The following is a 26,732-nucleotide window of genomic DNA, read 5'->3' as shown; positions in this document are numbered from 1 at the left end:
TAATTTTTAAGGTGGGGGCGCATTAATGGAGTCTATGAAACTTACAGAATTGAGAAGAATTAACTGCTTATAATCAGTATTTCTGTTGATCATTTTACATCCTCTCAAAGGAAATGTGATTCCATATCATGACATCAAGAAAACAATTGTTGAACTGAGTCTTCCATAGATTTGCTGCTTCTCTTAAGATGTCTCTTAGAGCTAGTGAAAAATGAGCAAAAGCTTTTGTATGGTTTGGGGGACTTTCCATATTTACCTGTGTGGCAGATAAAAAACTGTAAGTTTATGTGGAGTTTCCTTTCCAGATTTTCCCCTATCTTATTTTTATTCCATCTTATAAGATAAAATTTTGCTTTTTGGTTTTAATTCTTTATTCCGTTTTCCTTCAATATGTCTGTAGCTCCTTTTAATCTTTTTATCTTAATCTTTTAGAAGCCATTTGATCAGAACATAAGGGACACTTAGGGGATTATTATCATCATCATCATAAGGAACATTTAAGGGATTGTTTATTTATTTACTTTCTTACTTACAACAGTTTATTGTCGGAAAGAGACTGTCCAAGCAGTGTTGTTTTGAAGGAATTGAATGATTGGTCTTTTTGGGTTCTCCCCTTTAAAAATGCAAAACAAAAATAGGTTAGGGAGCAGAAAGAAATTGTTGAATCTAAGAGAAGGCTATCTCTGTAGGCATTTAACACCCTATGGTCTAACGATGTGTTAGTTTTCACACAGTATTACTGATAGCAGTGTTAAAAAACAAAATTCAAGTGAGTAAATTTGAAAATCTAATTGGCTTTATTAGTGGATTCATGAATTGGGCAGCATCCTATCTAGCAAGTAGCAGGGTGCTCTGAGGAGCTCCAGAAAAGGAGACGTTTTTAAGGGCAGAAAGGGGGTGGGAAAAGGAAGTCATAAATAGAAATAATGATTATTTTGAGCAAGGTCACCTTCCTTTGGGGTCAAAAGGGTTTATTGTGCATATTATCTCACTGATCCTGACTGAGAAATTCCAGATTGATTGGTTAAGATTCCAATCCTGGGGAAGGTTGAAATTACAGTTAGACTAGGTATTAAGTCTTGGTTTGGTGACATGGGCTTAGCACAAGTGACTCCGTTTTGGACCTGTTGTTTCTTTTTCTTTTATTTTCTTTTTTTTTAAATTCTCCCCTTTTGATCAAACTCTTAGCTTAACTGAGAAACGTGATCAAAGTTTAAAGATTATTATGATTATAAAAAGGCAGGATAATTCTCAGTGTTTGGGGTGCATTTTGGAGCCATGGTCCCCAAGATCGAAACCAATCAAAATCAAATAAGTCAAAGAACAACCCTGCTGAAGGAGTCAGCTTTTTAACCAAGTGGCGTGCTCAGTGATTTTATGTAATTGAATTTCACCTTCCCCAGAAGTGTTGATCCAGGCATAGCAGGTGGTGTTGACCACAGCACAGACACCTCCCTGCTCAGCTAAAAGATAATTAAAGGCTATACTATTATGAGGAAAAATTTTGGCCAGAGAGTCTAAGGATTTCTGGGGGGCAGCTATTGTTTCAGTAGCAGATAACAGGCTATCTTCAAGAATTAAGGGAAATTTTAAAATCACATTCTCACTTACATTTACTTTTGACCAGGGAAGATGGCCTTGCCAAAGGAAGTGAATTCTGAGTCACGAACATCTCCTGGTAGGTCTTTTCTAACTTTCTGATGTAAATCCATGGGAGTTGACCAATGAGGTGACTAGTTCATTTGTGGAAAGTTAGGGGTACAGTTGGGTAACCTAAGAGGCATTTTGCACAGTTGTACGCTAGCCATCTAGGCACGCATAGGTCCGAGGAGAATGATAACCACCAAAAACAAAGACAAAGCCTATTGGGGCACAAACCATTCCCATTAAAGTGATGTCGCTAATGGACCATTCACAGCGATTGCTGTGTTTACCGTTCAAGCCAGAGGTCAGTTAGGATTTCAGTGCATATGGAAGGAAAATCTTTTAGCCTGAAATAAAGAGTCACCCGCCTTGCAAAGATGGGTGCTGCTGGTGAGATCTCTTAGTGAGTGGGGACAGATCTGATCTAGATAATCATGGGAATGTGGGGGGGCAAATGACCTAAGTTATGTAGGTAATTATGTCTCATTGGGGAAGTACAGTTATAATTGGAGAAAGGTAAGAAATGGTATTTCATGCTGGCCGCAAGAGTTGAACTCGGTAAGATACTTCTTACTGAGAGGGGGTGAGTGGGGTGTTGATCATCGTTTCCAGTGACATTGGGAATGGAAGAAAAATTGGTCACAGGGAGGACCAGGAGATCTCTAGTGTCATGGATAGGTCGGAATCTTTGGTGACAAATGCAGCAGTCTGAGATGTTACTCTGCTTAGCATTGGACTGGGAGATATGGAAATGTTTTTCCAGGCTAATTCCAGAGTAAATGAAAGAAAGACAAGAATAAAGGGTTTCATGTTTGTTAAAGTATGAAGTCTTGGTCCAGCATCATGGGCAGAAGCAATCTACCTTGATGTCACCTACTTCTCTTCCTTGACAATTTGATTCAGAGGTCCTTACTGTCTGTACAGGACCAGAGGTCAGGTGGAGCCTTCTTCAGCTGTGAGACATATATCCGAGGCTCAAGTCTCTGAAGTTTTACTTCCCTGCCATCTGGGGCAGGGAAGAGGACCTGGTTATAGTCCCCTGTAGTCTCTTATAGGAGATTCAATGGCAGCCTTTAAAACAAAGGCTTTAGTGACTTTAAATGAGAAGGGTGGGAGAAAATTAGAAATGTTAGTTTGGAGAGTTGTAGCCAGATATTTGAGGAACTTAGAGGAATTTGGGATCTAGTTCAGTTTATAGGTGTATAACAAAACCTCAAAGACAGTTAACAGGGTTACTCTAAAATAGACAAAGGTGCAAACATAATTTTTCTCCCTACAGTTATCCCCACTTTTTTTTTTTTAAGGATAATTATAGTAAAACTAACCAGTTTGCATTAGACTTGGTCTGATTATTTTCATAAGTGCAGCAAGAATAGTGATTGATTGTATAAGTTCTTTTTAAGACTGCTTTGGTGGAACTTTTCATGAGGGATCTCAGATTGAACTCTTAAAAGCCTTTGAGGCTAGGAAGCCAATCCAAGGATCATCACTAGATTTTACCTGCAATACCTACAGTTTGAGTGAAGTCCTTTCTTTTCAAGGTTCCTGGGCCTGTCAGGAAGTATAACCTTCCATACTCAACTGGTAAGGCTGATGGTAACCCTGTAAGGAAGGCACCAGGCCAATTTTTCCAAGCAGTTCCTTAAAGCTGTCTGGTCATATCTGAGTGTATACACATTTCTGTCAAATATGACATTCTAGTTAAAGTCTTGGTAATATAGCCAGTGTTTCCAATTGTGTTCTGTTACGGTGAGAACAGATTCTTATTGAACTTATGCAAATAATGAACTTTATTGCCATGAAGAGAATTCTCAGGAGTTTCTGAATTTTGGTGGGATCAAGTAGGGAGAGAAAGTAAATGTTCCACTTTAGTTCACAAATGTGTGTTACCAAATTGCTGATAGCTTTAAAAGAAGAGATAAAAGGATTTCCTTAAACCTGGAAAAACAAAAGAACCAGCGATGTTTTAAACAAAAAGTCATAAAAAATTATAATCATCTTCATCAGTTCATTCAGTTCTATGTAATTATTTCTTTTTTAAAATTAATTTTTATTGGAGTATAGTTGCTTTACACTGTAATTAGTTCTTGATCTTCATCTTTTGTTAGCAGTTTTATGAATCCAGTTTTTTCTTAGAGTTCTATAAATTCTTAACCAGTTGGTGTTATTATCTGAAAGTTACCAGAAACTAGTATCCTAGGGTACTTGTCAGAATCCTTTCTAGAAATTTCTCTGAAAAAGAAACACTTTTGTAGGAACGCTTTAGCAAAAGCATCAGAGTAAAACAATAACCATCTGTAAATGTCAAAAGACTTAAGGTGCCCGTGGTTAAAGATCTGACTAGAGTTCATTACAGCGCAGTTGACAAGGGAATTTGGTTATTTCTGTGACACACAACACTCCAAGACAATAACTAGAATTATGACTGATAACATTATCAGATTTATTATTGTGTTATTATAATGTCATTATATGTATTATAATGTTTTATTATAACACTGTCAGATATTAACATATATCAGATTTCTAGGAACTTCATACAATTTTTAGAATACTTATATACCTATATAAATAGAACATAAAGAAGGCCTAGTATTTTTATTTCTCAATGCTTCACATGTAATTTAACATATAAAATAAGTCTAATTAGTTTAACATCTATCTTTTTATGAGAAGAGAGAGCAAATCTTTTGAGATATGCCAGGGGCCCTCTGGAAAAATCCCAACGTTAGAGGTCAGAAAGACTTCTTTTAGAATTTGATTTTTGGGAATTTTGTAAAAAATATCAAACGGTTTAAAAACACTTGGTCAAATAGGGTCATAGGACACTACGAAACAATGCTTATGTATTGAACCAAAGTGATGAAGACTTTACAGGCAAATATAGGTTACATAGTTCTGAGCAAAACTTACTTTTTTTAATATCCAGAGGGCTAGGTTTAAGAAATCAAAGACCCGATAAAGACAACAGGGAACATAGGTGATTATTTTGACAGGACACAAGATCTTTGTGTCCCCCACTTCCTCCCTGGCCCTGGCAGATTGTTCAAAAGGTAAAGGAAAACCTTTTATAATCTCTTACTATTAAAAGCAGACCAGTAGTCCAAGAACACTTTGTCCCTTTTAATAGGGAGAAACTCAAATTCTAATTTTACACCAGCTTACTTTTGGTATTGAAACTTAATCAAATTCATTTTAATCTTAGCCAGTCCTGATCACACATAAAATTCCTTTTCCTTATTATTTCTAGTAGTTTTAATTACCTACATGAGAATTTTTAAGCCTTAGAAACCTTTAATTTCTAGTGAAAACTGGGAAGTAAGCAATTATGAACTATCTTTTACATTAGCATTCCGTGGATTGGCAGATTCATAAATATTTCTAGAAATGTGTTTTCTCATAGACAGTTTCTCAGTGTGGCATAAAACATGCGTATTAATAGACCCAAAATGCCTTGAATTTCTCTGTAAAAAGAAGCAAAAATTAGATAAACCTATGTTCAGTAATTAATCTTTCAGTACTTTACCTTGTTTGGAAGTGATCTAGATACTTAACGACTATCCTTTAATTTAAGTTAACAGAATTTCAGGTCACCAAAAAGATTTGGAGAAACTATTGGAAAATTCACCTAAAAACTTTTTATCCTACTGACATCTATTTCATTTACTTGTTTTTAACAATTACGTTTAGACTACCCACAAAAACTTCATGAGACATTAGACAATGTCAGTCTTCATCCCAAGCCATTTTTCTTGCTGACAAATTTTATGAGATAACATGAACTTATTTGATCTTTAGTTAGCCTAGGCTGAATAAAAGGTGTATATCAACATTATTTTTAGTATGATAACTTTAAAGATGTGTCTGTTTTAATTAAATCAACAAACTTAAAATGAGCTTTTATTTACTAAAGATTATCTCAGATCGAGTGAACCTCAAAACCATTGGGTTAATTTTTCTATTTTTAAGAATTTTATGAATACATGATTTATATAAGCACTTAATTTTTTTGGTAAGCCAGTTAAATAGAGCTCTTCTATAAGTTAATTTTGGCAATACTATCCAGAGGTAGAAAATATATCTATAACACATGTATATAGGCACATGTGAACATGTAGACAGATGCGAACAGGGACCTCATAGCTTCTGTACACTTGGGATTTCTCAATTGCTCAAGTTCCAAGTGACCTACCCTCTGTCCCCCTTCCCCCTCTTTTTTTTTTTTTAACTGAAAAGAACTACCTCTCTGAAGTTTGTACTTTAATATTTACATCTCAAAGGCACAAGAAAAGAATGCAAGTTACAAGTCTTCTAAGATAAATAGAGGAGGTTTGGGGATTGGAAAAAGGAATAGGTGAATTTTGGACTGCCTCTAGAGCTGCATTTCTAGTTTTGCAAAGATTTGTAAGATAAGGACAGTTGCTCTCAGTTACACAAGGAATTGGGTTGTTATTTAAATGACTTCATAGGTTGATCCACCCATAAGTCCTTTTATAAGGGCTTTAGAAGTTTTTTCTTTCCTGCTAGGTACATTATTTTAGTTTAGGGGAGAAGGCCTTAAAAAACAGATATTAGCAGACTCTGTATACTAGCTTCCAGTTTGGCCACCTTTTGACCACAGAGCTACTTAAAATTAAAAAAAAAATCTTGTTGGTTTTCAGCTTAGATAAACAGTAAATATCTCTGGCAGTATTGAACAATCCCTTGGACTCAAGAGGTATCCCCTAACTGGGTGCAAAAGATACTTTATTTTTCTCTTTATTGGGTACTACAGACAGAGATCCAGAATTGACTCTGGTAATAATTCTCACCCTCAACTGGCTTCTGCCAGTTTTTCCAGGATCCCACCTGCAAGGTCTGAGTGGGGTTTAAGTCGAGAATGTATCTCTGATATTTACCAGAATTTGGCAAGGCTTTAAATTAATTTTTAATTTCTGTTTCCCCTTGGTTGTTTAAGGGAATGATGTAGCAATTTACCAGAAAATCCTCGGTCTCATTACCTCTGAGAGAGATCCTTACAGGGTCTTTCTTTCAAAGGCATAGGGATTCCTGTATGGCTGGCCATTAACTTGACGGACTTTTGTTTATGGCCTTGTAGTCTCTTCAGAGTGGAAAGACAATCCAAACAGAGGATTACTAGAATGAGTACTTGATAAAGGAAGACAGAGGGGGCAGTAGGAGTTGTGTCTGTCTTTTTTTTTTAAATACATTTATTTATTATTTATTTATTTTTGGCCCTGTTGGGTCTTTGTTGCTGCACACGGGCTTTCTCTAGTTGCAGTGAGCGGGGCTACTCTTCATTGCGGTGCGCGGGCTTCTCATTATGGTGGCTTCTCTTGTTGCGGAGCAGGGGCTCTAGGCGCGTGAGCTTCAGTAGTTGTGGCGTGCAGGCTCAGTAGTTGTGACTCGCAGGCTTTAGAGCGCAGGCTCAGTAGTTGTGGCACACTGGTTTAGTTGCTCCGTGGCATGTGGGATCTTCCCGGACCAGGGCTCGAACCCTTGTCCCCTGCATTGGCAGGCAGATTCTTAATCACTGTGCCACCAGGGAAGTCCTGTGTCTGTCTTACACTCCTTTGTTTTAGGTACCTCTCGTGTCTTTAATTTTTTGTTAGCTTTTTGTAATGAAACTTTCAATAAAGTTCTTTTGGCATTTTGAAGCCTTTGGAAGCTGCTGCATACCAGTTAAAATATGTATCCTATTCTGTTTGTTTAATTGGGGAACTCTTACTTTTAAGTGCACTTCTTAAGTGAATGATCTTGTCTAATTGGAATGTTCCCCATAATGGCCACTGTAATTCTAGGTTGTTTTTAGTAATATTTTGCCATTTTTGTAGATATCTACAGTTTCCAGGATTGTAGTTGTTAGACATAAAATAAGCAGGTATGCCAGAAGGGTGTGCTTAACTCATTGGATTTTAAGGATCCCATTACTATTTTTATTTTTTTAGCTAGGCCTTTGGGTCTCTTGGAGCCAAACTAATACCTAAGAGGGGTGTGTCATAGGGTTGGGGATTATGTGGTGTTTTACAGTGTACCTCTATGCGTAGAAATTTTCTTAAGGTTGGCAAGTGACTGAGTGTCAGTAACCCATTCTGTGACCAATTTATCCTAACTTGGGAGTCTTTGAGTTAGGTCGTGGGTATTCTAACAGATCTTAAATGCTCAACCCTTACACATCAATTTTGAGGCTGTTTTGACTTCTGAGATTCCTATTAGCATTTAGCCTTTATCTACATAAAGTAAGGCCAAAAAATGTGTACCTTAGTATATACTGAGTCCTAAGCAAGAAAAGGCCCTGTGTGTACCATACCAGTTCCCCAATGTGGGATGTGGGACCTTGGACTGGGGAAAGCATTGAACCAGCAGATCTCAACAAATGCGGGCTTGGACTGGGGGCCCCACATAAATAGGGAACTGCATATTGCCACTAACAGTGCCTAAGTGGATCCTGGGACAGAATTAAGGGTTGGGGGTTCCACTCAAAAACCTGGGAATTGCAGTCCATGATAAAGCTAGGGACCTGGGTTCCGGGCAGAACTGTCCACCAGCTCAAGCTGTCTTGCTCTGTAAAGGAAAGCCAGTTGTATCTGAAGCTTGATGCAAAGAGAAAGGAGCTCAGAATTGAGAGAAACTTACCGCTGAAAGAAAGACAGTGAACGCAAAAAGGGGTTCACAGATACCACACCTGTCTTTCTTGTCCTCGAATGCCATGAGAAGTTTGTTCACTTTGGACCCTGACACTGACACCTTATCTGTTAAAAGACAAAATCCAGCTGAGTAAATTTGAAGATCTAATTGACTTTATTGATTCCTGAACCGGGCAGCATCCCATCTAGCAAGTAGAAAGGAGCTCCACGGAGCTCCAGAAAAGGAAAGGTCTTTAAAGCCAAAGAGGGGATGGGACAAGGAAGTCATAAACAAAAAAAGATTATTTTGAGCAAGACACCTTCCTTTGGGAGACAAAAATGTTTATTGGCTGGTTACCTCCCTGGTGCTGATGAGGAAGTTCCAGACTGACTGGTTAAGATTCCAGTCCTGGGGAAGGTTGAAGCTGCGATTAAGTTAGGTATTCTAAAGTTTGGTGACATGGGCTTAGTGGCTCCATTTTGGGCTTTTTTTTCCTTTTTTTTTTTGCGGTACGCAGGCCTCTCACTGTTGTGGCCTCTCCCGTTGCAGAGCACAGGCTCCAGACGCGCAGGCTCAGCGGCCATGGCTCATGGGCCCAGCCGCTCCGTGGCATGTGGCATCTTGCCGGACCGGGGCACGAACCCGTGTCCCCTGCATTGGCAGGCGGACTCTCAACCACTGCGCCACCAGGGAAGCCCTGTTTCTTTTTTTAATGGCAGAAAAACTACGTAAACAACATTGAAAGCAATTATAGTTGAGGCAATGCCTGGGCACAACTGTAATCCTGACTATTGCTTTTACTATTCTCTGGTGACTCTTTGAACTTCTGGAGTTCACATAACACTTAGTTTAGAAAAAACATTAATAGGGGGTTGGTTAAATGCAAATGGGAAGCAGATTCCCTGACTGACCAGGTTTGTTATTCACGGAAAGGCTGATGGCTCTAGATTTGTGGGTGATGTGTAGAACCGTAAATTACAGTTTTTCTCAAGGTTGCCTTTTGTTGTCAGAACACTTAGCATAAGTCAGAAATGGTAGGCTTTACCTGAAAAAGAACAAAAAACCCATTGAATATAATAAATCAGCACTTAAAAAAAAACTCTAACCACCAAGGCCATCTCAAACAGGCATATTCTTTTATGTGACTGAAGTCGTTTAAAAAAAAAAAAAAGGAAGCACCAACAAACAAAAACTTATCCCAGAAAACCCAGGTTGATGTGGATGTTCTTTCTAATGTGATAAATCTGAATGAAAACCAAGCATGCTTGACCAAGAGTAAAGAGATAGAGCCTCCAATAGGGCCTACTGGAGAGTGTGGAGTAGAGATAGGAATATAAGATGTGACTAAGTAGAGTCTTATATGGGGATTAAATTCTGTGCATGTGGAGACAATCAAGTATGGTCAAAATACTCTTGAAAGTCCCTTAAAATTTCCCATAAAGTAGAAATGTAGACATACTGGCTTTCAAGAAGTCTGACGTGGCCAGTGCTTCCTTTAACATTGCTTTTCTTTTGTTGAATCAATGATGAGGCAGTAGCTATATTCTTTTTAGTGACTAAGGGTAGAATAACAGAATTGGAAGAATTAACTTTTTATTCTAGTTCGTGAAACTGATTTTCATTATTTCTGTGAGTAAAAATGCCTTTTTTTTTAAAATTGGGTAAATGAATAAGGACCTTTGTTTTCCAAGGAAATCCTTGGGTTACAAGGATGTTTGAGAGCCCAGTTTTTCTCAGTGTGAAATTTGTACCTCTTCATAGCTCTGATTTTCTCGTGTGCCTGTCTATCTTCTTCAGCCTTTCCTTCTCTCTGATTCTACTCTATCTTGTCTGATAGGCTCCTGCCTCAACTCCTTACCTTTATTTTCTCTTCATCTTTGTTCGCATACTCGCTTGTACTTGTCCTGTGCTCTGTATTTTTCTTGCTCTACTCAGTAACAGTAGAATAATCTAATTCAAATTCAGTTACCTGAAGTGTGGTAGCATAAGATCTGGTTTAGGTTTAGGCTCTTATTTAACTTTGTGACTGAGAAAGGCATTTCACATCCCTGAGCCTCAATTTCCTTAGTTATAAAAGGAAGGTAATATATTAAATGAATTAGATATAGTGAAGGAGTACCAAATGGTGATGGTCTCTTGGGTAAATTAGAATTTCACAATTCTGTTATCTATAGATTGTGCCTTCTGTAATAACTTCTCTTAGTAAATTGAGTCAGGGTTGGTGCTCTGGACTGCTGGATAGCAGTTTTCAAAAATTTTCAATGACAACTTTGAAATTGCTCATTTCTATTCAGCTACACTCTCTTCTTTCATGAATCACACTTTATAATCACCCTAATTCTGTTCTTTCTCTTGATCTGAGGTAAAGAAATATGGGTTGACACGATATTTAAAGATAAGACATCTTTTATGGTACACCAGAACTTTTTGACATAAAGGTTAGTAAATAAATAATGGAAGCAGTTTTTCTCTTTTGAATGCCAAAGCACAGTGGAAATTCTTGTTCTGTCTGAATGATTAACAGAAATGTAGAGAACTTATTGAAGGTATTGGTTTATCTTCAGGTAGAATTTTTATTTTTTAAAAAGATTTTTTGACGTGGACCATTTTTAAAGTCTTTATTGAGTTTGTTACGGTATTGCTTCTGTTTTATGTTTTGGCTTTTGGCCCCGAGGCATGTGGGATCTTAGCTTCCAGACCAGGGATTAAACCTACACCCCCTGCATTGGAAGGAGAAGTCTTAACCACTGGACCACCAGGGAAGTCCCTAGGTAGAATGTTAAATACGCATCCATTTTTAAAAGCATTTATTAAATGTCTACCTAGATATATTACTGAAGAAATAATAGCCACATGACCTAATATGGGATTAAAAGTTGAATTCCAGGTAACCTAGTTTCCTTGAAAAATAATCATTATATGCTGCGTGTGTGTCTTAAAATGAAGATTAAGAAATTAAGGTTAGAGTCAAAAATTTTAATCAAGTAAAATCTGTTTAAAGTCATATTTATGAATAAGTTGATTACTTGGAATTATTCTGGAAATCGATAGATGAATCTTTTCTTTCTCAAAAACCTCAGCAAGTATCCTGCAGCAGAAATCTGCAAGAGGTGGTTTTCATCCTTGGCTGCTGCTATTGATCAGCAGTGCTTGTGACCTACTTTTAAGGGGCTGATAAGGAAGGAGGCATAGTATGTGTATTTAAGGTTACATTTAAAAAGCCTTCCAGTATTTCCATCACTTCGTTGTTGTTTCCATGGAAGCGGAACCACTATCATCAGCAGGAGTCCATTTCAACTGCTGGCTTCCGGTTCTTGTTTCTCTGTTACTATGGTGACTGCCTCGAAAGGAACAGAAATATCAAAAGTTTAAAAAGCAGCAATTTGATTACAAAATATGTTTCTGTTGTTGTTTTTTTGTTTTTGTTTTTGTTTTGCGGTACGCGGGCCTCTCACTGTTGTGGCCTCTCCCGTTGCGGAGCACAGGCTCCGGACGCGCAGGCTCAGCGGCCATGGCTCACGGGCCCAGATGTTCCGCGGCATGTGGGATCTTCCCGGCGCGGGGCACGAAGGACCGGGGCACGAACCCGCGTCCCCTGCATCGGCAGGCGGACTCTCAACCACTGCGCCACCAGGGAAGCCCACGAAATATGGTTTTAACCCTAGCTTTAATTAGGTGTTTTATAATTGACATTTTTGAATTTCAAGTTGATTTTTTTGAAAAAAGAAAAATTTGAAGTTTTATTAAAGTTTAATGGCGCTGAATTAAATAGAAAAAACCCTAAATTGCCATAGTTTCTATTAGAGTTGAGCCTAAGAAGAACCAAAAATTCTAAATGGGGATTTAAATTAGGGCTTGAAAGGTATAACCTGCAATGAGAAGAGCTAATGATAATGGGAGTAGCAGTTGGAATCTATGAGCAATAAGCTCAAAACTAAGAATGAGCAGTGTGTCGAAGTAGTGAATGTTTCTTATTTATGTGGAACATTTTATCTTCAAAATGTGTTATAGTTAGGTGATTTTCACAGATTATATCCATTTTTCAACCGAGTAAAAATAAAAACCTTGGGTTTAGAAATTAAGTAAATTTTAAGGACAGAGGCAGGAAGCATACTGACATTTTATTTGAGGTTTGAGGAGTTGGAGAGTTAATAAATATAGATTGTTCCACAGTTAAAAGGCAGTAGAGATCCCCATCCCTCATCAAGACCAGTTATATTTGTGAATTACTACTCATAAAGGAGAGAAGAGATGGAGTTGTAAGATAAAAGCTAAAGGCAAAGTATTTAAGCAAAATTGCAATCCCAACTTTGTTGCAATTTTTTTTTTTTCCTTTTAAAAAATATTTATTTATTAGGCTGCGCTGGGTCTTAGTTGTGGCACGCGGGATCTTCGTTGTGGTATGCGGGATCTTTAGTTGAGGCATGCGAACTCTTAGTTGCAGCATGTGGGATCTAGTTCCCTGACCAGGGATCGAACCTGGGCCCCCTGCATTGGGAGTGCAGAGTGTTAGCCATTGGACCACCAGGGAAGTCCCTGTACTTTTTCTTAGAGGTCTGTATTCATTCAGGGTTCTTTGGTTTACATGTGACAAAATCCACTACCTTAGGGAACAAATGGCAGGATTGTAGGTTCAACTGATATCAGGGACCCCAGTCACATTAGGTTTTCTTTTTTGATCTCTCGTATTTGTGTCTCTTTTTTTGCTTTGGCAGAAACTATGGCTGCTGGCAGTTCCCACTCTCTTACTTCCAGCATCAATAACACAGAAGGACTGATTGGTCCAGTTTGTGTTGGGCCAATTTCTCCCTTCTCCAACTGTGGCCAAGAGGATGGGGTTCTATGGTTGGCCCTGCTGTGACAGGGAGGCTCACCCTTGGCTGACAAGTAGTGACTAGAGGGGCTGCGATGTGAAATAAGGTAGCAACTTTCATTCAAACCATGTTGTTAAGGGTTAGCAGTGGTTCGGGGAAGAGGTGGAGGAGTTTGAAGGGGAGGAGAAAGGGTCATTTCCCAGAAGAAATAGAAGATGTTGTTCCAGGCAGAAATAAGAAGAGGTTTTTCCACCTGTAGTCTCTTGGGGAAAAATATCTGCTTTATTGTAATTCAGTTCACTTCTAATTCAGCAAACCAGGTGACATTATTATGTAGGATTTGGTTTTGAGAGAGAAACCAAGATTGAAAACCTTTACAACTTATTGCTTCCTATAGCACTGGCTCTGTTGTAGTACCTTTTATGTATGTTGTCTCCTTTAATCTCTACAGTCATTTGAGGTATATATTTCCATTTTAGAGAATGAGGAAGAGGTTCACAGAGTTGAGATGACTTATCATCGGACACATGACTAACGAGAGACAGAGACAGAATTCAGATAACCAGGGTTTCTGGAATGTAATCCAGGGTACTTTCCACTGTGTGATACTTACATTTTGGTTGACTTCATTCAGAAGATGCATAGGGTGAATTATAAAAACAGTACTGTGTATTCAGTGCTTTGATAAAAATGAGTCATGAATAGTATTGAATATTATTTATGATAGGAACCTTAGACATCATATAGTACAGTGGTTTCAGACTTTTTGACTTTCAGCCATGGAATCCTTTCTTCAAATGAAATGTTATATTATAGTCGAGTATATATATAAAATGGGTAAAAGCATAGGATCATCCCACTCTGGAGAGGAGAGATCCAGGAGTGTAACATCTCCTTTTTGAGATCTTGAGTTCTTAGAGGCCACTTTGAATACCCTTTCCTTAGGGAAACTGAGAGCCAGACAGGGTAAATGATCCTTGTTCACTTTCACATAATATATTACAAGGATTTAAATCACATTATTGTTTTCAGTTGTAAGGTGGGTGACAATTTGTTATTAATGAATAAACCCTGATGCTTACAAAAATCAGAGTGAATTTAGTTACCCTAAATAATTTTATTCTCCAGTTTGGTGGTACTTTTATAGTATATCACATCCATGTCACAGCTTTTATTAAATGTCTCTTGCACTTAGTCCTATTTGTTGAGTTGGACAATCGTATACTGTTTGGGCTAGGCTAGTCTCTTGCCCACAGAGCTTTTTACATTACATTCTTTATATATTGGCTCCTCTTATAAAATACATCAAGTTCTCTATACATATTTAAATAGGGGCGTTTCAGAATTTAGATAAATGAAATTCATCTAGAGACCTTGCTGATATGAATAACTTTAGACCTTGCTGATATGAATAACTTTGATGTCTGTTCCAATTTTGATCTCTCTCTTCTTTTTGGTTAGAAATGTGAACAAGTGGTAAATTGGGTAAAAGGAAGTTAATCTTCAGTTTGGATTAAAGAAAGTTTATTTATTTTTCACATGTCCTGACTTCTGTTTTTTCCTTTTAGGAGAGTCAAGCCCTACTCGTCGAGAAGCTGTGAAGAGAAGAACCGCAGAATATCTCATGCGAGCAGAGAGTCTCTCTAGCCTTTATGTGAAACCTCAACTTGATGATGTATCTCAGGTATGTCTTATGTCTCATTTTATATTTTCTTTAGCCATTTTTGCTGTTTTGTCTCTCAGTTTTATTTCTAACTAGAATGTTTGAGGATTTTGGTCTTGGAATTTTATCATTGATTTTCTTAACAAGGTGTTGGTGGGAAGAAAAGCATTAAAGCAAACCACCAAAAGTGGAATAAAATGGGACTCACTTTCTCCTTCTCTTTCTCGGCCCTTTATTCTTTACTCCATCCCTAATATCACCATGTGTAGAATGACAGTAATTTATACTGAATTTTATTTGAAAATTTTAAAGTTATGATTCTTATACTATTCCTGCACTGTTTATTGATTCATGCTAAAACTGATTATTTAAGCGTAAGTCCTACAAGTAGCAGCTATAGATTACCTAGAATTATAAAGGTATAATTCTAACAGGGATATTTAGGTTATTTGGGGCTACCCCTAGTCTTGTCTGGAAAGCAGGTGAATGTTTAAAACATTAGAAACATTTTGGTTTATCATTGCTGTTTTTATGTTATGTCCATCTGGATTTGGCAAATTTCTGGAAGAAATTTTTCTGTTTTTTTCTTTTTTTCTTTATATGAAACTAAGTTTTTTTTTCTGATGCTATTTAAGAGTTATACCTTCTAGAGGTGTGAGAAAGTGTTTATTTTCTTAATTGATCTAAGAGGCAGGCAGGCTTGTTCACATCTCATCTCTGTCCCTTGAAGCCATGGAAGATTGGACAAGATACTTAACTCCACCTCTTAGCTTCAGTTTCTACATCTGAATGATGAGGATAGTAGTAATTCCTTGCTAGGTTGTAGTTAGGATTAAATGAGTTAAAAAAAAAATAACTCATATGTGGATGCATACGCACACACACGTAAATATTCAAGTGCCTACCTCATAAAAAGACCAGCCTATAAGCCAAGCTTTTAAGACTAGCTTAATAAGCATTAGCCCTATTTTTCATCTCCCCTCATATATTGCTTTATATACCTTTTCCCACATTTTTAAATGCTTTTTATACTTTCTGAAAATTATAAAATGTCTCAATTTTCTAATTTAAAAATAGCCCATTATTTAATCTTGGTTCATTGGACAACTAAAACTTTTTTTGCTGCTTTTCTGAGCCCTTTTCATTTTCTGTGTTCCCTTTTAAAACATACAGTTATCAGAACTGTACTTATTAGTGTAAGAATTTTTGTTGTTAAGCATTTGGCCAATCTTTTTAGAACAAAAACGTATATTCCAACTTGGAAGTAATATACTTTCGTTACTTGTTCTAACATAATGAATGTATTTAAGTAAGATAGCTGCTGACTCATTTTCAGATTGTTAATTACTGTGACTCTGTATTCTGTTTGCTAATCTTTTCCTGTTTTCTTTCATCGTTGTTTCCATTATATTATTTCCTTTAATGCTTCACTATTGAACTTTATTTTTAATTTTTAAAATTAAAAACTTTTTATTGAAGTATAATTGACTTATATTATATTAGTTTCAGGTGTACAACATAGTGATTCAGTATTTTTATACATTACAAAATGGTCACCATGATAAGTCTAGTTATGTGTTACCATATAAAGTTATTACAATACTATTGACTATATTCCTTATGCTGACTTATTTACTTTGTAACTGGAAGTTTGTACCTCTTAATCTCTCACACCTGTTTCACTCACACCCTCTCCCTGCTCTGGCAACCACCAGTCTGTTCTCTATATTTATGAGTCTGTTTCTGTTTTGTTATGTTTATTCATTTGTTTTGTCTTTTAGATTCCACATGTAAGTGGAATCATACAATATTTGTTTTTCCCTGACACTTAGCCTAATACCCTAATACCCTTTCATTTCCATTCATTTTGCAAATGGCGGGATTGAGTTTTATCTTTTTATTTTATCTTTTTAAAAAATAAATTTATTTATTTATTATTTATTTATTTTTGGCTGCGTTGGGTCTTTGTTGCTGCACATGGGCTTTCTCTAGCTGCGGCGAGCGTGCATTACTTTTCGTTGTGCGCGGACTTCTCCTTGCGGTGGCTTCTCTTGTTGCGGAGCATGGGCTCTAGGTGCGCAGCCTTCAGTGGTTGTGGCACGCGGGCTCAGTAGTTGTGGCGCACGGGCTTAGTTGCTCTGCGGCATGTGGCATCTTCCCGGATCAGGGATTGAACCCATGGCCCCTGCATTGGCAGGCGGATTCTTAACCACTGCGCCACCAGGGAAGTCCCTGAATTTTATCATTTTTAAATGGAATATTTATCTAAATATTACTTTGAATCTGATTCTTATTTTCTGTGGAGTTGGGAACCTACCCTGTGTGCTATCCAGATGCGTATATTCTCCATCCATTTTGGGGGATACTTATAAATGTATTAAATAGGATGCGACTCTATGAACTTTTACTAAATCCATCTTGTATATAAATACAATTGATCCTTGAACAACATGGGTTTGAACAGTGAGGGTTCACTTACACGTGGATTTCTTTCAGCAGTAAATACTGCAGTACTACACAGTCTGAAGTTGGTTGAATCCATGGATACAGGAGGAATTGTGGATACAGAGGGCTACTCTAAGTTATATTAGGATTTTCAACTGTGAGGAGGGTTGTCACCCCAACCCCGTGTTATTCAAGGGATAACCATATTCTAAAAGTTTTAGGGAGTCAAAATCAGTAGTATTCTGTTCTTTCTATTAATGTTAACTTTGAATGTTCTACTTATGCTTACTCATTCAAACCTCCATTTATGTATCCCCTGTTACAGTTCCCCACAGTCATTTTATGGAGCAATAATTTATTAGGCAAATAAATATATAAAGCCTGCTGTATAGCTTTTGACTTGGAGAAAGGGACCATGAAGTATATCAGTCAGAATTTTCCTTCAAGCATAGCTTCAAATGAAAATAAAACAAAAAGAGATCTAGTATAGGAAAGCTGATTGTATTAGATTTATATAAATTCATTAAACATCTGTTATGACTCTGCGTGTATACAGTATCAAACTAGATATACTTTGGAGTTATATTAAAGATATGACACAGTCTCTGCTCTTGCAAACCCTAAAGCATAATTGAGGACCCAAAATATGTATGTAATTGAGGAAACAGAAGTTAGAGAGGATTGTGAGAGCCATGTAGAGTAATGGAAACTTGTATCAGGAAGGGTTAAAAAGGGGTACCTAGTGAATCAGATTTGATATGCTAGGATTTTTTTTCAGTTCTTAGGCAAGGAGGTTAGAGAAGAGTTTTTCTTGATAGAGCAAGATGTTTTTCTTTTAGGGTAAGGATTTGCTTTTTATTTTCACTTTTGTATTTTACTCTATTAAATCTGCCCCTTATTTAGGTCAGAGATATGCTTGATTATTTTTTATCTGTAATTTAACTTAAATGTCTTCTAGAGGTTCTGGATGAGCTTGGTGAATTTATTATTTCTCTTCTTTAACCATCTTTTGGCAATAGATTCAACCAACGCAATGAGAGAATGATATAAATGATTTTTAGCAAATCTTAAATTCTGTGCAGAGCAGATATTATTTCATTCTTGCATACATGTGCAAATATTTCTTTCTCATCTGGTTGATTAAGAAAATAAAGGAATCTTTTTGGGTTTGAAATTTTTTGTTGATTACTGTTTTTCCCTTTGGTGCAGTCTAGGTCATGACTCACTTTACCTGAGTTTTCTGTGGTAGTTCAAGCTTTTGCTTTATTGAGTTTATCTGAGACTCTTATGTGGTAAATAAAAAAGTTCCGAATTTCCCCATTGTTGGTGATAATATCCTTTTCAAAAAAGGAAAGAAAGGAGCAAAAGCACTCTCCTACTCTTTCTTTTCTTCATTACTTCATTACTAAAAGGCTCTTAGGAAACTTAAGGAGCAAGTCTGAGAAAAAAAAGAAATGAGCTTTATTTGAACTAAAGGTGCAGTTTTTGTTTTTGTTTTTTTTTTCCTTGCGTTATGCGGGCCTCTCACTGTTGTGGCCTCTCCCATTTGCGGAGCACAGGCTCCGGACGCGCAGGCTCAGTGGCCATGGCTCACGGGCCCAGCCGCTCCGCGGCATGTGGGATCTTCCCGAAACGGGGCACGAACCCGCGTCTCCTGCATCGGCAGGCGGACTCTCAAGCACTGCGCCACCAGGGAAGCCCTAAAGGTGCAGTTTTAACTAAAGGAGATGGATTTCTTTTCCTTTTTTTTTTTTTTTTTTATAAATTGTTGGTGACTTTGAATGATTTAAGAATTGGTATTAGAGGGGATTTCTCTGGAAAAGACTTGAAATAGCTTATTTGCTATTTTTAGCTCTAGGAATTTAAAACTTAAGATCAGTGAAATTTAGAAAAAGACAGTAAATGGTCTAAACTTAGGACATAAAGGATTATGTAGTTTTTAAAGCATGAATACCTTTTTTTGTTTGCAATTACAAGGTACAAATGAAAATGCAATTGGCCCTCTGTACCCATGGGTTCCACATTTGTGGATTAAACCAACTGCAGATGGAAAATATTTGGGGAGAAAAATTTCTAGAAAGTTCTAAGAAACAAAACTTGAATTTGGCACCTGTTGTCAACTTTTGACATAGCATTTACATTGCATTAGGTATTATAAGTAGTTTAGAGATAATTTAAAGTATATGGGAGGATGTGTGTACGTTATATGTAAATACTACACCATTTTAAATAACGGATTTGAGCATCTGAGGATTTTGGTATTCGTGGGGATCCTGGAACCAATCCCCTGTGTATACTGAGGGACAACTGTAGAATGTATGGCTTTCCTGAATATTTTGTGAATTTTGAGTACAGTTTCTATAATATTGAAAATATTTCTCTGTTGTGCATTTTGTTTACTGGTATTATTGGTATTTCTCAATTCTTCTTTAACAAATATTTTAAAATGAGTGTTGTGTCACCCTTAGTGAAACATGGGCAAAGCAAAGATAGAAATCAGGTGCATTCCAAATCAGTAATAGGACTGCAGTTAAGAGTTGTGCTTGAAATGTGATGTAAGAGAGACATTTTTTAGGAAACTGAGTATTGAGGGTTAATAGGTTGCCAGTGAAAGTCTCGGCAAAGCCAAAAATCTACAGATGAAGCCAAGTTCAGAAATAGTGTAGTTAGCTATCGTGGTTCAGAGCATGGATTCTTGATATGTTCTTTGTAGAGCTTTCCTTTTGTCCTTGATTGCTTGTTCCCTCCCAAATAATGCTGACTTACTCTCAGGTTATTTAAGGATGAGTAGCTAACCTTACTCCACATGTGGTTGGTGGACCAGCAGCACAGCATCTCCTGGTAGCTTCTTGAAAATGCAGAATCTTAGGCTCCACCAAAGACTGCTGAATCCGAATCTCCATTTTTACAAGGTTCTCAGGTGATGTGCATGCATGTTAAAGTTTGAAAAGTAATCTCACTCACAGATTGGTAAGAATTGAGATAGATCTCATTGAGAAAAGGGAATAATACCGAGTGAAAGAGACTCTGGGCAGGATAAACAACAGCTTTAAAAAAACCCCAAAAATGAAAACAAAGGTAAGGTTCATTTAACCATTTAGACAATGTTGAACAGGAATAGTAAATAGGTTTTACTAGTGTGCTAACTCTAGCCACTGGTAGTGGCTGTATTGCAAGACAGAGTGTGGGACTAATAGAGTCTGCCATTGGTTTGAGCAGTTGAGTGATATATACTTGCCATCTTTGGTTTTGAAGGTTGTTGGATTATCATATATTCTTGCTTTTCCCTTCTCCTCACCCTCTGTATTTAAGTTTTGAACTCCTTGCTTCTCTAGGCATCTTCTGATATAGTAGCTAATACAAATAAGTGAAAATTTTACTTTTTTCTTTAAGGAAATCAGCCATGTTGCCTAGAAATATTTCCACCCCACCCTGCCCCAATAGCATTGGCTGAAGTTTTCCTAAACAGTGTTATATTATTTTATAAATAAGATTTAATCCCCTTATCTATTACCTAGTTTTGTCATCTTAGACAAATTGCTTAACCTTGCTGCTTTTCAGTTTTCTCATCTGAAAAAAAAAATGTTGGACTTGATCTCTGTCTCTTTCTTTTCTTAAAATTCTGTGGATTTATGTTTCCTTTTGCCATCTAAAAAAGGAATAGATCTATAGGGATTCTACCCAATTTAAACACTGCATATCAGAAATACAGGATTTTTTATTGATGGTTTTATTTCATGATCTTTCTTTGTTCATTTCTCTGATCTTAAACTTTTATAGATGGTTAAAGTAGAAAGAGAACTTGAATGATCACTTTGCCTTTGGTCTTCCCCCATTACAATTTCACCATTCCTGTCTTTGCAAAAGTAACCTTACTAAATCACTGTTTTCGTTGGGTTGCTTCTCATACAAAAACCTGTTTTCTAGAGTCTGGAAAACGTAGTCCAGACTTTTTTCCATGGCATTCAAGGCCTGTTAAAGTCAATAAAACTGACCAGCCTTAAAAGTGCAATTTTATTTTCCTTTGTTTTACAATTTGAACATTTTTCCCCCCACCAAGAGAGTTCTTTTTTCCGCAATCCTATGTATAATATCCTTTCCTAACCTAATTCCTACATAACATTTAAAATCCCCTTTGATTCCACTTCTTTCTGAGACCACAGGTTAACATACATGTGATAAACTAGTGACTTATCTCTATTGTCTTATGTTTTTAAAAAATGTCTTATTGTTACTTAACTTTTCATGTATTTGGCTTATCTCCTCAGGTAAGTTGTAAACTTCTTGAAGCTAGGGACCATGTCTTTTTTTTTTATAATATTTATTTATTTGGCTGTGCCATGTCTTAGTTGCAGCATATGGGATCTTCAGTTGCGGCGTACGGGATCTTTAGTTGCGACATGTGGGCTCTTAGTTGCGGCATGTGGGCTCTTAGTTGCAGCATGCGGGATCTAGTTCCCTGCCCAGGGATTGAACCCGAGCCCCCTGCATTGGGAGCGCAGAGTCTTAACTGCTGGACCACCAGGGAAGTCCTGGGACGGTGTCTTTTGGTGATTTATATCCCTTTCAGTTATCATGCACATAGTGGGCACACAGTAATTTATTGAAAGGCACAGTAGAGATTTTGTGGTTTGCTGTTGAGATTGCTAAAGTGAACTGATAAGTTTCTTTGGAAACTGAAAGATCCAATGACATTACTGAATAAGAGGGATAAGTAAGAGATAGGGATGTTGGACGTGTTTGGCCATATTTTCAAAGATGAATGTAATGGATAAGTTATCACTTAAAATATTATTTTTCCTCCTATAACTTTTCCTAACCATTCCTTTCACCAAAATCACAAGCATTTCTTGTTCTTACTTGGTAATAGAGTAGGGGGAGATGAATTCTTAATTATCAGAATGTGTTGTGTAGCAGAAGGACTGCAAGCAATAGAGTAAGGAGTTGGGATCTAGCCTAGGATCTTTCACTGCTCTTTCTGACAGTAAACACCCAACCATTCTGAACTTCCTTTTATTTATCTGTAAAATGGGGATTATAATAATAACTTCTTGTAAGTACTACACTCAGGCCAGGGTGAGGTATGAAGGTAAAATAATATATTAAGAGAGAAGAGACTATTTCTGTTATATGTCTACTAAAATACTCTGCTAAATGTTTTTCTAGCCTTAAAAATTCCCCTTGGATTTTAGGGAGGCAGAGATGTATCTGTGTTTTATGTCATCTAGCTCAGCACCTAATAAAGTGAGATTAAAAAGGAATTCTTTGGAAACATATCCTAGAAGTAGAAATTAAATAGATTTAAAAAGATTATTATTGCGCTTCCCTCGTGGCATAGTGGTTAAGAATCCACCTGCCAATGCAGGTGACACGGGTTCAAGTCCTCGTCTGGGAAGATTCCACATGCTGCAGAGCAACTAAGCCCGTGTGCCACAACTACTGAGCCTGAGCTCTAGAGCTCGCAAGCCACAACTGCTGAGCCTGCATGCCACAACTACTGAAGCCCGCACGCCTGGAGCCTGTGCTCCGCAACAAGAGAAGCCACCGCAATGAGAAGCTTGCACACCGCAATGAAGAGTAGCCCCTGCTCGCCGCAACTAGAGAAAGCCCGCACGCAGCAACAAAGACCCAACACAGCCAAAAATAAATAAATAAAATAAAATAAATTTAAAAAAACATAAAAAAAGAGCAGTGTACTTAAAAAAAAAGATTATTATCATCCTGTCCAGTTGCCACTGTCACCAGCGTTCTCAAGTTGTCTCTTTAAAAAATAAAAAGTTGTCTTTTAAAAAAAAAATTAAATACCACCTCTTTAGGCATATTGAAGTTAGTATTTGCTTACTAAACCTAAAAACAAAAAAATTTTTGAAAGCAATTAGGATTGCTGCTTTTAGGAAATTTCACAAAGTGACAGTTTTCCCCGTTTGTAAAAGACACCTAATTTGTCTATGCAACCTCCCTCACTTGTTACCCTCCTCTCTTCCTCCTTTCTCTCTTTTCTGCTCTTTCTCTTTGCTTCCAACCAACATGCTAGGCACTGTGAATATAAAGACGAATAAGGCATATTTCCTGTTCTCAAGGAGCTTCTTGTCTAGTGATGCTGAGCTGCACTAGGACTTGAAGTATCAAAAATGTAACTCAATAACTCTGGTAATCATGACGTTTGGTTAACCAGGATATTTATTGTCTACTCATGGGGATGATAAATGTTTCCTATATATTCTAACGGATTTTTTTACAACAAAATGTTCTGCTTTGAGGGTATAATAAGGCTTTGTGTGTCCTGTCATCCTTTGCAGCATCACCATTTTAATACAAGGATTAATAAAGCATTGCTTTCTGGTTGTAAATGCCAAATGGAGATGTCTTTAAGTTTATCTAGTCTAATGTTTTACTTTTACTGATAGGGAAAAACTAAGACCAATGGGTGGAAAGTTAGGATTATTCTTTATTGTATGCGGTACTGAAATATCCCTTATTCACTGATCTTTTTTGGACTTTTTTTTTGTGGCGAACAGACTAAGTTTTCCACATCACAGATGTTCAAATATTAAAAAATATTTTCGTTCTTCTGTAAATCATCTCTTTTCTAGGCTTACACAATCTCAGTTCTAATAATTATTGGTTATATGACAGAGTTTCTTAATTTTTCACCATTGTTGGCAATTCTGATTGAACTTGAATTCGCCAATCCCTCTTAACATACCTAGTATATATTTATAAAGTAACATTAAAGGACTAGTTTTATGATGAGAGAAAATGACTTATGTTCCTTCCCTCCCCAAGTTTATCTATTGTTACATTTGTTTTAGTCCCCTCCTTCTAAATTACTCTTGAGCCCTCTGGGGTAAATATAAGGCTGTGATTGATTGTTGGCTCAGTTAGCCATTTGTTACAAAGTTCCATTACAGCTGTACAATTCTGAATTGCATTGTTGCTCTGGAAACCATATCAGCTCATTAATTTTTCTTTTTAAAATTTTGTTTTCAATGTTACGACTTATTTACTTGCAACTATTTTCTTGATTTTTATTTTCTTCATTTTTGATTTTATTATTTTTTTATTTTACATTCCAGACAAATAGAAACTTCCTCCTTTTATCTTTCCATTCTCTGATTTATGATAAATTTAGTTCCTTTGGCCTGACATTTGCTTCAGCAGGCAGTCTTCCTTCAAGCACCTCCCTGATTGATGTATAATCTTTGATATCTCCCATTAGCCTCCAGGATCACTAAGTTCAAGGCCCCCTTGGAACCTAAGGAGCCCTGCCGAGGAGCTGAAGGCCTTCAGAGTCCTTGGGGTGATTGACAAGGTAATTCTTCAGTGTCTCTTCAAGAGTTCAGTCATAAATCGATGCATGCTGACATTATGTCTTTGAAGCTTTGGATCTTAAGGATATGAAACAAAAGGAGAAAATGACTCAAATGCATCTGCACTTTAAAATAACAAAAGAGAAGAGAAAAAGCTTTTATCTAAGCAATTCATGTAAGGTCATGCAAAGTATACTTGTGTTAAAGGAGAAGGTGCTTATTTGTTGGCATTCAGTCTAGTAAGGGGTTTGGTTTTATAAACCTGTTACAGTTATAAAAACTAGTGAGTCAGTAGTTGTTCAACATTAACTGGTATAGTCAATCTAATGGTCAAAATAATGACATTCTCCTAATAAATACCATTTCTTGAGTACCTGCTATGTATCAAACCATGTATTAGGCATTTATATAATATAAACAATGTATTAATCCTATCCAACCTGTTATTTGCATGTTGGTGGAAAAGCGATGCTTAGAACGGTTTAAGTAACTTGCCCAGAAATCACATAGCTATTTAGGGTGGTACTGAAATTCAAACGTAGATCATTGTGACACCAAAAGCTGAGCTTTTTCCAATACACTAAACCCCCTTTTGCACACACACATTTTTATATTTGGAATAAAAGTACTGCGATAACAGAGGTCTCTGCCATTGAGTTTCCCCAAATTTGGTGACATCTCAGATATGCCAGACATTAACAGTACTGAGCCTGTCAGAGAGTTTACAAATGTAATTAAGAAATCATACAGTAAACCGTGTTTTACATATATTTGGTCAACCACCACTTTACCTTTCAAAGTGAAAGAAAATGCCTTAATATTAGTTATAAATTAATTTAATCTTTTTTATGTTAACCATGTTTTATGAAGCACCTTAGTGTTTATTTATAACTTCATGCTTATTGAGTACTTCTTGTGTTCTAAAGTATGCATGTGAGTCCATACTAAGATTGAACAATATGCAGTATATTTCAGGTAATTTGAACAGTAACTAATACGAGTTTGAGGTATTTCAAAATAAACAGTAGGTTGGATATTACATGAAGCTGTCAGGTCTTATTAAATTCTTATAAGCATCATTTTTCTCAAATAGATTCATTTGACTGAATTTTGAAGTTAAAGAATTCTAAGCAGTAGGACTTTTGAGCCTGAAATATTTCCTTAACCATGTTTTTCCTAGCCTTTCCAGTTTAGAGAACATTCTATTTGAGAATACAGAGAAGTAAAATAGCAATTAAATAGCTCTTGGATTAATGAAAGGTTCTTGGATTTCTGTGCAGGAAAATACACTTTTTTGATGTACAGTGTCTCCTCCTTCTCTTAGATCTGTTCATTTTGACACAGTGTGACCTTTCATTGCTCTGCTCTAATCATGAGTAGTCACCTTTAAGTCCTGATAATAGCTATGAGTCTCACATGTGTCCAAATAAGGATGTTGACAGTAGAATTCCTAAATTCTATGCTGAGGCATAATTCATTACTGTCTTTGTTCTGTTAACCTGGGGAGTATGTTGGTATTTAGAAGGGGACATTTTAACTTTTCTAAGTAGAAACAAGGAAATATGAACTTGGGAATTAATAAGCTTTACAAATAATCTTTAAAAATTTGTATACCAGTGTCTCCTTTGTAAAAACATGAATAGGTAGATTTTTTTTAAATTTGAATTTTTTAAAAATTGGAGTATAATTGCTTTACAATGTTGTGTTTTGAATTGTTTTTTAAGATAAATTCCTCCCCACTGTAATGAGGGATACCTAAAATTTGGGTTTTAGAAACTTGAAGTTTGGAAGAGAAGTGTTGTATCAGTTCAAACAGCTAGAAAATACACTGGATACATTAATCTCACCTGTACCTCTCTGATTCTGTTTCATTAATGTGTTCTTCATGAGTTATTTTGAGTGTTATTATCTAATAACTCAGGAAAATAAAATTTCCCTAGGAATAGAATTTTATAGACTTTTATATATAAAGTAAATAAAGCAGATTTGTTCATTAATATCTAGCCTGTAAGCTCGTGAAAATAAGATCGTGTCTTGTTCACCTCTATAATCTCATAGCACCTAGAATCATGCCTGGCACATAATGGATGCTTAATAAAAATTTGTTGAATGAATGAAATTGAGACTTAGATAACTTTAAATATATCATATATAGAGTGACACCTACTGGTATAATGTGAGACTGCTACCTAGTATCATGGTTCAAGACACTCAGATGTCTTTACCCAG

At 36.6% G+C, this 26,732-nt stretch overlaps 1 protein-coding gene and 1 non-coding gene across 6 annotated transcripts in view; one reads left to right on the top strand and one right to left on the bottom strand.

The window, feature by feature from the left end:
- The window catches only part of RPS6KC1 (ribosomal protein S6 kinase C1), a 223,850-nt gene that overhangs the window by 119,207 nt on the left and 77,911 nt on the right, over positions 1–26,732 (top strand). For 4 of the 5 annotated variants that reach the window (XM_007451293.1, XM_007451294.1, XM_007451296.1 and 1 more), the window contains 2 exons: positions 14,654–14,769; positions 24,413–24,505. In XM_007451293.1, the coding sequence (XP_007451355.1) occupies positions 14,654–14,769; positions 24,413–24,505 (209 nt within the window). The remainder of the gene's footprint in view (positions 1–14,653; positions 14,770–24,412; positions 24,506–26,732) is intronic. The other variant, XM_007451295.1, reaches the window with a different exon arrangement.
- Positions 12,730–12,802, bottom strand: TRNAG-CCC (transfer RNA glycine (anticodon CCC)). Its single transcript has one exon. It is a non-coding gene; the product is annotated as a tRNA-Gly (tRNA).

This window comes from Lipotes vexillifer, unplaced genomic scaffold (assembly GCF_000442215.2).
Source record: "Lipotes vexillifer unplaced genomic scaffold, Lipotes_vexillifer_v1.1 scaffold570, whole genome shotgun sequence".
Lineage (NCBI taxonomy): Eukaryota > Metazoa > Chordata > Mammalia > Artiodactyla > Lipotidae > Lipotes > Lipotes vexillifer.
Note: the sequence above shows the minus strand (reverse complement) of the source record. Positions and strands in the feature narration are given on the sequence as shown.